Source organism: Semicossyphus pulcher, unplaced genomic scaffold (genome assembly GCF_022749685.1).
Source record: "Semicossyphus pulcher isolate SPU_LCO1_2020_fin unplaced genomic scaffold, fSemPul1.0.p SCAF_6, whole genome shotgun sequence".
Classification (NCBI taxonomy): domain Eukaryota; kingdom Metazoa; phylum Chordata; class Actinopteri; order Labriformes; family Labridae; genus Semicossyphus; species Semicossyphus pulcher.
In genome coordinates, this window is record NW_027211737.1 from 32,875,742 (window position 1) to 32,887,346 (window position 11,605).

At 43.8% G+C, this 11,605-nt stretch overlaps 1 protein-coding gene across 1 annotated transcript; it reads left to right on the forward strand.

Annotated features, from left to right (window-relative positions):
- Positions 1 to 7,123: 7,123 nt before the first annotated feature.
- Positions 7,124 to 10,012, forward strand: LOC138610482 (uncharacterized). Its single transcript, XM_069683245.1, has 3 exons — positions 7,124 to 7,219; positions 8,078 to 8,725; positions 9,288 to 10,012. The coding sequence occupies exons 1-3, from the start codon at positions 7,171 to 7,173 to the stop codon at positions 9,764 to 9,766; spliced, it is 1,176 nt and encodes a 391-aa protein (XP_069539346.1). The 5' UTR covers positions 7,124 to 7,170; the 3' UTR covers positions 9,767 to 10,012.
- The last annotated feature ends 1,593 nt before the right edge of the window (positions 10,013 to 11,605 follow it).

The following is an 11,605-nucleotide window of genomic DNA, read 5'->3' on the forward strand; positions in this document are numbered from 1 at the left end:
AAATAAACATGTTTACAGCCTGGTACAAAAAACAGTTTGGGTCTCTATAGCTCATTTCTCTCTTCATGACAACTGTACGGGGAGAATCTTTATACAGCTCACCTGTTTACATTATATTAAGGCTTAAAGTGATGCAGCATTAGGGGCGTGGCCTCTTTGAGTGACAGCTGGGAGCTGCTAGCTGTCTGCTAGGTGCCCCCTCAGCTAACTCAGTCACTGAACGTAACCTCTGGGCCGTGTTTGTGCTGTTGGAGCCTTTTGGAGATTTGTTCATGTAAATATCAGACAGATAATCTGTGTGTGCGCTTTATTGGACGAACAGACCATCCAACACGTCTCACACACTGTTCTTATACTTATTATTTTATGATATGTTAGCACTGATTAGCAGCTAGCTGTGTCTGTGCTCACCATACCTGTCTGTTAGCTCGTTCAGTGTTTGTCATACCTTCTACTTCCACCAGTATCTTTTACTTGAGTAAAGCATGTGTGTGCTCTCACCTCCTCTGGTCAGTCTGCAGGAGTGTTTACAACAAGGCTCCACTTGACATCACTCTGATTCTTAAGGAGCAGAAAAAACTCAGATTCCAGGAATTGCTGCTCTGCTCCCACGTCGAGTCTTTGTTTGTGTCTGCTGTGAAAGTTTGCGAACCGCTGATCTAAACAACGCTGGTTGTCAGGAGACATGAAAGGAGGGAGAATGGAGCGACGCCAAAGAGCAGCATGCAGCAGAGACGCTGAGCCTGCACAGTGTGATACCTCAGTTCTCCTGCAGCCTCGGCTGACGTAACCGTCTCCAGCGTGTGAGCCGTCTGTACCTCGTCTTACCTCGCCGTGTGCTCGCTGACCTGGTTTTCTGAAGCACAAATCACGCTGGGAGAGAATCTACAGCCTGTCTTTGCTCCGAGGCCGGGGAAGGAGACGAACCAGGAGAAGAGACGGTGCAGGCTCTGCGATTAGTTATTTATTGCGATCATATATTAAAAGCCTGCCTCTGTGTTTGGGTGTACAGACATTTTCTGCAAATTGTCAGACACAGGATAGTAATTAGAGCTTCCCCTGTAACAGAAAGATCACAGGTTTGAACCTTTACCACCTCATTTTCCTGCTAAATTGATGCATCCGCCAGGAATCCTCCCTTTATCTTTTCTGCTCACATTCTGTTGGTTAAGAAGACGAGACTTTATGCTCTAATTAGCAAAAATACGTAAAAATCCAGGCTGTAGTTCCCCGTCCTGCTGCACCGCCTGCCGGTGCCAGTAACGGTGATGTAATTAGGAAAGATGCATCACACTCCTGACCCTGCCTGTGCAGGTGTGTTGTGAGTATTTAGGAAAGAATTCACCAGCCTTTGTTTGTTTGTGTTTGGCCATGTGTGTGTGTGTGTGTGTGTGTGTGTGTGTGTGCGCGCGCGTGCACGCGTGCGTGCCTGGATGCATCCATGTGAAAGAAATAGTGTGAGATGTTCCTTGGCAGGCCGGTGGGGGGGCAGCCTGGAGGCATGCATGAGTAATGAGCTGAAGGTCCAGTCGACTGTCTCGGCTCCCCTCTTCCTCTGTAATCACCTCTGCTGTGCACGGCTCATCATTTGTGTCAGTGTGTGTTTGTGTGTTGTTCTGTGATGAACAACACTGATGTCACTGCAGAGGTCTAAGGCCTCCAGCTTTGCCAAGACTGCAGGAGTAAAATCAGACCTCTTCAGGTATATATATCATTTGGGTTGGAGGGCTTTTTGATCAGCACTTCAAGTTTCAAAACCACTTCACCACACTGTGTCCTACATTGTGTCTCCTCTCTGACAGATCAGACTTCCAATAAGCTTCAGGAGTCACGATCATCGCTCTGTCTGAACTTGTTTGTTGAGCACAGATACATTTTGTCTCAGGTACGCCGAGCGTCCTCACTTCTCTCAGGCGTGGAGAGTAAATACGCCCAGAAACTGAAAGTTTGAGGAAAGTCCCTGAACTACCTCCAGCCTGCTGGTTATTTTTGTGGTTATGTTTGGAAATTTTAACATATCAGTAAGAAAGGTCAAAGGTTACTGTGTGTCTCTCACTTCCCCTCTCTTTTCTTTCTTGCTCTATTTGTGGAACAGTTGGGAAGTTTGTCGTGTTGTGGTCAATTAAACGTCAATTCCTCGTATCGATACCAGCGACAGATCAGCATTAGGCCTGCTAACTGCCCTCCCATTGCTTCATTGGAAAGTCCCAACACGAAGTTTCTTTCAGCAGGAACACGTCGGCACAGAACTGAAAGTAAAACTTCCTGTGGCTGAAAGTTCCTGGATGAAGGTCAGCAAAGGTTTCTGGAACTCTTTTTATTTTACAGTCAAACCATCAGGTCCATCATGACAAGAGGACTCTTTCAGGTGACCTTGTGATCCACTAGTTCTCCCTTCTCCACACTTACTATTGTCCTGTGCTGTACCCATTGAGGCTCAAAAAGCCCCTTTGCCTTTTCTTTTAAACTCTCACTTCCTCATTGTGACATCACTGTTTTCTGTTTCTGCTGAACTCATCACCTCACATCGGATTCCCTGAAGAAATGAAAGTCTCCATGTGGGAATCTTTGTAGTACAGAGAAGCAGCTCCCCAAGAATTCACTGAAAAGTCGGAAAGTATGACGAAGAAATTGGCTGCTTAACTGATATTAAATTGAGAATAACATTCATGCATCCTCCTCTCTTCTTTACATGTCATTATCTTGTTAGCTACACTTAGCTAGTCATTGGAGAGTTAGCCATGTTTACTGTGAGTAAGAGAGAGAGCCTCTCTATGATGACACAGGGGTCTCGAGTCTCACGCAATGTCAACAGCATGATCAAAAAGGGCACAGGGAAATTGGACTATCCAGATCACTTTAATAAAAATAACCAATCAGTTATAACACAAACAAAGGAGACTGCTCATGAAATCAATCCAATCCAATCCACTTTATTTATATAGCACGATTTTAACAAACACAAGGTTTCCAAAGTGCTGCACAGCAAGATAAAAACACAATAAATAACACAACAGAAGCACAATAAAACGATGAAGGACACAATCGGACAAAAGTAATAAAATAAGATAAAATCATAAGATCAACACGCTACATGGTGTCAGAAGCCAGAGAAAAGAGGTGGGTTTTAAGAAGAGATTTAAAATGAGACAGTGACGAGGCCTGTCTGATGTGGAGGCAGTTCATTCCACAGTTTTGCAGCTGCAACAGCAAACGCTCGTTCACCTCTGAGCTTAAGCCGAGCTTTAGGGACTGTCAGGAGCAGCTGGTCAGCTGACCTGAGAGAGCGGCTGGGAGTGTGGGGGTGCAGCAGCTCCGAGAGGTAAGGTGGGGCAAGGCCATTCAAGGCTTTAAAAGCAAATAAAAGAATTGTAAAATGAATCCTAAAATGGACGGGCAGCCAGTGGAGTGAAGCTAAAATAGGTGAAATGTGCTCATACTTGCTTGTGCCAGTTAAAAGACGTGCAGCAGCATTTTGTACCAGTTGAAGACGAGCAATGGAGGACCCACTTACCCCCATATAGAGTGCATTGCAGTAATCCAGCCGAGTGGTCACAAAGGCGTGGATTACTGTCTCAAAGTGTTGTCTCTGAAGGGCTGGTTTAATTTTTGCCAGTTGCCTCAACTGGAAAAAGCTTGACTTCACCACAGCTTCAATCTGGCTGTCAAATTTAAGGTCTGTGTCCACTTTTACCCCCAAATTGTTCACAGTTGGCTTGTGATACTGTGCCAAAGAACCCAGATCAACCAGGGGGGTCACAGAAGTGCCACCAAAGACCATGACTTCTGTCTTTTTTTCATTAAAATTAGAAAGTTTAAAGACATCCAGGCTTTAATTGCTAATGCTAATAGTAGACCTGTTGACTTCAAGTGTTACAATTACGATTACCTCAGCCTTTATCATTACTCTGCTTCTCTCGCTAATTTATTTATTTATTTATTTATTTAGCCAATCTTCACCCTAGTCTACCACTATTATTGGCATTGTAACCATAAGTATGTGTCTGTTGTTGTTTATGTACCAAGGACATATGTTGTTGTGGTAACAAGAACATATGTTGTTGTTGCTCTCTTTGCCTGTCTCTATCCTGCATCTCCTTCTATCCCATTGTCGGCCCATCCAGTCGAGGCAGATGGCTGTTCAACATGAGTCTGGTTCTGCTTGAGGTTTCTGCCTGTTAAAAGGAAGTTTTTCTGCCAATGTGCCGAATTGCTAAGTGCTACTCATGGTGGATTCATGTTGGGCCTCTCTTTAAATAACATAACAAAGAGTCGGTCTAGACCTGCTCTTTCTGTAAAGTGTCTCGAGATAACCCTGGTTATGATTTGGCGCTATAGAAATAAATTTGATTGATTTGATTGATTGATTTAATGTCACGTAAACATTCTAGCAGTGGCTCAACACTGTAGGAGTCTGACTTTTTAAGGGGGACATAGATCTGACTGTCATCCGCATAGCAATGAAAAGAAATGCCATGTTTCCTGAGAATTGAACCAAGTGGGAGTAGATGGAGGGAAAATAAAAGAGGGCCAAACACAGAGCCCTGTGGTACCCCACATGAGAGGGGAGCAGTGGAGGACACAGAGTCATCAAGGCTGACACAGAAGGTTCGATGTGACAGGTAGGACCTGAACCATTCAAGTGCTGTGCCACTGATGCCCACCCACTGCTCCAAACGAGCAATCAGGATTTCATGGTGCACTGTATCAAAAGCTGCAGTCAGACCTAAAAGTACAAGGACAACACAGTGACCAGAGTCAGTAGCTAAGAAGATGTCATTAAAAACTCTTAAAAGTGCTGATTCGGTGCTGTGCAATGTTTTAAAACCGGATTGGAAAATCTCAAGAATATTTTGTTCATTTAAAAAGTCCATGAGCTGAGAGTAGACAATCTTTTCTGAGATTTTAGAAAGGAAAGGCAATTTAGAGATAGGCCTGAAATTTGCCAAAACAGTAGGATCCAGCCCAGGTTTTTTTAACAAAGGTTGCACAACGGCATGTTTAAAATGAACAGGAACCACTCCAGAGGACAGACTGCTATTAATAACTGTGAGAAAAGATGGTCCGACAGTCTGGAAAGCCTCCTTAAAAAGTCGGGGAGGGACGGTATCATCTGGAGAACCTGAGGGCTTCAAATGACCAACAATCTCCTGCACAAAGGGCAGGGTCACAGGCTCAAATGAGTCCAACCCAGCAGAACAGGGGACAGACACTGAAGGGTCAATGGCAGGAGGTGAAAATTAAGTTCTCTGGTAGAAGTGACTTTATCAATGAAGAAGTGAAGACATTTTTCACACACAGCCGGGGAGGCCTCAATTCCAACAGTCTGTGATACATTCAGAGCAGAGTTGATAACTTTAAACAACACACGAGGCGTGTGGCAGTTTAACAGGACAATATCAGAAAAATATTTTCTTTTAGCATCTTTCACAATGGATTGGTAATGACGCCAGTAATCCCTCAACATTTGAAAAGACGCTTGCAATTTGTCCTTTTTCCACTTTCGCTCAGCTCTTCGACAGTCCAGTCTGGCAGCACGGGTTGTTTCATTCAACCGGGGCTCCGCCTCCGATTTAGTTTTATACTGTCTGGTCTTTAATGGAGCCGCAATGTCTATGGCAGTTTGACAGGTGTCGAGAAACCATGAGGCAAGAGCCTCCGTATCCTCAGACTGACTAAGTTACTACCCCTTAATCCACATACCTTATTTTCTATGTCTGAAACACACTGTCAACATCGCTGCTTTCATTTTTATTGCATTGTGAGAAGGCTAGCTTAGCTTCCAGTCATTGTGGTAAGCTAGGCTAAAGACTACAGATATCAGTATTTCTGAAGACAGCAAATAAAAGAAAGGAACTAATACTCATACGGGGCTATGACGTCTTTTGCAACTCAATAAATAAATGTTTACAGATTGAACTGTACAGACACGTCCTCCTCTCAGACTCTACTGTTAGACTCGTTCTCAGTCACTTTAACAGAACAAAGGCTGCAAGCTCCAAATGCTAATGTACCTGCAGGAGAGCACACTGAATCTGCATTAGCACCACCAAGACCCCGCCTCACTATTTGTTGTGCTTGTGGATGAAAGAGTGAGGAGGGGAACCAGTTGAAGAAAAGAGGGGACACCCCAGGTCTTAATGCTCTCAGCAGACATCCAGAGAATGCAGGAGGAGAGTCATTAGCAACTCACAGCCTCTGTAGGAGCCGTTTCCTCCTGATGGCTCTCTATTCTTATTCAACACTGAGATAACTCTCTGGGGACGTGTTCACACTCAGCAGTTTAAATGCATCTTAGGAAATATTATGCAAAGCGGACGGTTGTTAATACAGGTGTGACTGTTCCCAGAATGCATCAGGAAGCTTTAGGATATGAGTAATCAAGGCTGACTGTCTGGTTATTCTGTTATATAGAGCAACGAGTGACATCTTCAATTGCTTTTTTTGTTTGGGTAAGAGTACAAAACCAAAGACTCTTCATTTTCTGTTGTAAACAACAAAGAAAGCATTGAATCCTCACGTTTAACAAGCTGGAACCAACTGACATTTCACATTTCTGCCTGATAAAAAAAACCCTAAAATGATTATTGATTGATAAATGATTATAAAAATAGTTTTTTTTAGATTTTAGAATTTAGATATTAAGATATAAGATTATTTTTTAACAGTAACACACAGGATCATATAATGCATATTAAATAGGTATGGATACTGTATGTAATGTTAAAGTCACAGTATCCCTCGTCGATGCAAAAAGATAAAACTTTAATGATCCCAGAGGAAATATAAAAAATTATAGGATCTGTGAAGATGAAATATAGAACAACTGGGAGCATTGCAGAGAGGGAAATATATACATTAAGAAACTGTGATACATTTAATAGCCTACAGTTTTACAATGATTATAAGGGAAATAAAAACACTTTCTGGGTGTGTATAAACATTTTACAATGTTTTATAAAGACTCACAGGACGTTAATGGAGAATAAAATAAGTCCATCATTTAGTTATTTGTCATTTTTGTCATCACACATTTTAAATTCTTTGTTTTAATCAACACACCGCTGCAAAACGTCACGCGACGTCACGCGCTGGACTCGATGTCACCCGGAAGAGAGTCGGTGTCGGTGCGTGTGTGATGTTTGTTTACATTTCCTGCAGCCGTTAAAAATGAATCCTCCAATGATCAACTCGAACAACTTCGTTTCCACGACCAGAAGTAAGAATCCTTTAACCAGCCGACATGTTTGTTTGTAGTTTATCAGACAGCAGAGCGTCAGAATCAGGTCTGCTATCAGGAAGCTAGCTCAGCTAGCTGTTAGCGGCTAACTCTGCTCTGCTCATTCTCACAGGGAGCAGGGAGGTTATAATGGGTTTAGCCATTTGTTGCTTTTTGTTGGGCTTCCACAAGACACACCTAGGCCTCTTAATGACGGGACAGTGTTATCAGGCTGATGTTATTCTAGCCCTCAACTTTTCACCTGCTAGTTAGCTGACTTGTGACAGCCATTGTTAGCTAACAGCTATTTGGCAGAGTAGTAAGCAGGAGTAATGTGCAGCTGGCTATTAATTGAAGTTCATGAACGTCTGTATAGAAGATTAAGACAATCCACGTCTGTAATTCTATTGAAGCCAGTTAAACAGTTTAGATTCTAACTGCTGCAAGGCACAGGCATAGTGAGGTCGGGGTCATTTTGACAATATAGCCTGCAGGTTAATATGTATACCGTTCTTCACATGAGCTGATTTTGCTGATTATTTCCCTTTTGTTGGAACCTGTTTTACTTGCTTAGGTGCAAATTAAAGTGATAACGGGCAGTGTGGGGAACGTAAATCGTCCACGAAATGTTCCAGAGTTAGGCCATGCAAAAAAAGGACTCAAATAACTGTTAAAGAGCTGTCCTTTTAATTGATTACATTTTGTATTAAGCCTCATATTATGTCAAAAATATCTTCATAGGAAAAGAGGGTCATTAGTTTTGCACGTATCCATTCAATGACGTTAGTCAGGAAAACATGTATGAACTTTACAGACCACAAACATGAACCGTACTGAGCTGTGTCTCTCTTTGTTCAGGGAAACGAGAAGCTGAGCGCTCAGTGAACTGGACGGTGGAGGAGACTCAGGTGCTGCTGTGCGCCTGGAGCGACGAGCGCGTGCAGAAGAGTTTGGCAGAAAACCTTCGAAACCGTCACGTCTTCAAACACCTCTCAGCCCGCATGAGTGAAATGGGATTCTCTCGGAGTCCGCACCAGTGCCGGCTCAGGGTCAAAACTCTGAAGGCGAACTATGTGAGAGCCAAACTGCAGAGGAGCGTGGACAGCTCGCAGCCCTGCTCTTTCAAATACTTTGCAGAGATGGATGCGGTGTTAGGCCGCAGGTCAGCTGGAGGAGAGGGAGGGACGTATTTTGTGTCACCAGAACGGATGACAGAGCGTCAGCCCGACTCCATCGAGAGGACAGGAAGTATCCCCCCAGATTTAAATTCCAATACAGAGATCAGCGGACCACATTTTGGGTCTCTGGGGAGGACAGGAAGACAACATTTGAGCTCTTTAGAGGAGCCAGGAGGCCGACAGTCCTGGCAGCTCGACTCTGAAGTCAAGGTGGAGGACGCAGAAGTTTCAACAGATGAGTTTGAGTTCAGTAATCCAGCATTCCCACAGCATCCGAGAGACAGACATGAAGGTTACCTGGAATCATCCATCCACCATGAAATGAATGGTATGTGCTGTGATTATTATATCACTAGATGCTAAATGTAACACAAATGTAAACGAAGCTTTTAAAGCTGGATTTTGACATTTCCAGCAGCTTAGACGGGTGGGACTCTTTAGTTTCTTCAGTTACAACAAAACATAAAATATAGAAAGAAACACTTTTGGTTAATTTAAGAAGTTACAGAGGACGATGTGTGTCACCGTCTCTGAATATTGTTAGCAAACTGTTCCATGATGCTCTCACAGAAAGAGGAAGTCCTCCTCACTGGCAGTTTTACAATCTCCTCTTGCAACAGACTGAGTGTGTCAACAGTTGTTTACTGCTTGGTAAAATCACTAAGGGGAGGAGCCAAGTCATGCAGAACGTTTATAAAGACAAGCATCTTTAAATTTAGACCCCAGCTCATGTCAGTATTGCGTCTGTCACAGTAACAACGGTTCTGGCTTCCTGTCAGTCATCTTTCAGCGCCTGATGTTCTGACAGTACGGCTTCAGTGCTGAACGAGAGGCTAATTCTTTCAGCTGTCAGTAATGATCTCTTACCTGTTTCATGTTCTGTGTCACAGGTGCACTAGTGGAAAACAGTTTGAGCACTCCTTCCCCTCATGTAGTACCACCACCTCCACCTCCTCCTCCTTTTATCCAATCCTCTACCCCGCCTCTCCCTGCACCCCCAGATCCACGGCCCAACACCGTCCCCACCTCTGACCGCCATCACCCAGAGTCCGCCTGCCTGGAACCCGTCCTCAGGCACCTGTCTGAGTGTTTCCAGGGTCTGGTGTCTGAGACGCGGGGCCTCCTGGTGCAGCTGGAGTCACAGCGGCAGGAGCAGGCCCGCTGGCATCAGGAGCTCCTCGCCCAGTGGCTGCAGAGGGAGGAGAGGCGGCAGAGGGAGACAGCCGAGAGGGAGGAGAGGAGGGAGAGGGCTCGCATGGAGCACGAGATCAGAGTCCTGGAGCTCCTCACCAGTCTGTCCAAAAGAAACGGGTGTAAATGTGACGAAGAGGCACCGAGTGGTCGGAATCAAACCAGGGACAAAGATTAGGACGCACTCGCACCACGGATCTTTACAGCGGCTAACCCAAAGTGTGGAAGCTCAGGTGGAACTCAATAAGAGCACTGGTAATGCAAACAGACCCGTTCAGGGCTGCTGATTTGGATTGAATGGAACCAAATACAGAAAGAATGTCAGAATATTAAAAGGTGACGTTTATGAAGAAGAAGTGTGAAAGAGAATTTGTTGTCTCTGTCATCACGTCTCAGGCCTCAGATGGATTTCCAGATTTAACAGAATGTTTGTGCACTTTTATATAAATTAAAATAATATTAACACATTTTTCAACCTTCTGTTGTCTTTTTTAGCTGCGGTGTGTTTGCCAACAGGTTAGCCTTTGGCTACAAACTGACAAATCTTCATGTGTGCTGATAGCTGAAGAAATGAACACGTTGCTAAAGTCTCAAAGTGACGACTTCAACACTTCTGTTGAAGTATCACTGCAGCTGATCTTTCCCTGAGAGAACACTGATGTCTCTGCTGTCTTAGCTGTTAGCCAGATTCTGCATCACCACATGGAGTGTAAATGTTTGTGACCTTTACTGATTTCACTCTCACACGCCTTCAAGCTAAACAAGCTGTTTAATCATCTTACGTTCCTTTAAGGTCTTAACACTTAAACAGAAATATTTGAATATGTTTAAATTATTTTGGAACCTTTCATTTAATTATTTGATTTCCCAGCTTCAGGCAAAATATCTCTGTAGAGCTACACAAACGTCTGTGCTCGGTGTTGAAGCTGTGTGAGGAATTTAGCACAAACACGAAGTCTGTTTATTTGTTTCACCACGGGAACATTACAGATCCAGGATATCGCTTGCATAACAGACCTTCAGCACAGTTCAGCTCTCAGGCTGTTTCTCCAGAACAGTAAACTTCTGATGACTTCAGTCACGCAGCGCTAATGAAGCTAATGAAGCTGCATAGTAGCATGACGGCTCTGATTTCAGATGTATGTACACTGTTGAAGCTCCAAACCTCAGCTAGATGAACTCCAACGATTCAGCTGCTTTTCATACAAACATGCAAAGATACAAAAGACTAAAAATAAACATCAAGAAAACACGGAAATGTTGGAAATCAATAAATAAATATGAAATGCAAATAATGAAATAAACACTGATTTTCCCTCCTGCATTACTCTGATTTACACAGACAGGTATCCTGCTTATTAAAGCTCCAGGCTGAAGCTGCCCCGTGCTGATCGTTACCTGAGCAGGTAACAGGCCGGCGGTCACCTGAGCAGGCTGATGCCCTGGAGCTGCAGAGCGTGAACGAGCCTCTCTTGCAGAGCTTTGTAAAGCAGACACACTCTGTGCTCCACGCTGGTCAGGCTGGTGTTGGTTATTCAGACGTGTGTAAACAGACATCCTTAGAGGATGCAGCTGCTTACATTGGATATTTAACTCGTCCCCACAAACTAAATTGATCCTATATCTAGTATTGTGCATGTATCCAAAGCCTGACAAGTGATTGTTTGATTAATTAGAGTTTTAAGTGTTATCTCCAGAACAGGCTTACAAGCCAGCAGGATTAAACAGAAAGAGACACCGAACCAAAGAAGAGACATGAATGTGAAAAGATATGAAACGGACAGACCGGCCTCCTGTTTGTAACCTGCTGCAAACAACAATAGGTATCTGTGTAGATATCTTATGTTTTTGAGCTTGTTTGCTCTGCAGATGGAAACATGAACAACATGAACCCTTCTCTCTTCTCCATGTTCTCTTTGCTCCAGCATGTCCGTGACCCAGCATTCATCTACCTGCACGTTACTCTACACAAACGTTGGGACTCCTTCTGTACTTTCACTGGTTTTGAAGAATTTCC

What these genes read in the sequence shown, in the direction of transcription:
- LOC138610482 (XM_069683245.1), top strand. Translation starts at nt 7,171, where the DNA reads ATGAATCCTCCAATGATCAACTCGAACAACTTCGTTTCCACGACCAGA. An exon ending in CTTCGTTTCCACGACCAGAA is followed by an intron (nt 7,220 to 8,077) that starts GTAAGAATCCTT and finishes CTCTTTGTTCAG; the next exon opens with GGAAACGAGAAGCTGAGCGC. An exon ending in CATCCACCATGAAATGAATG is followed by an intron (nt 8,726 to 9,287) that starts GTATGTGCTGTG and finishes TCTGTGTCACAG; the next exon opens with GTGCACTAGTGGAAAACAGT.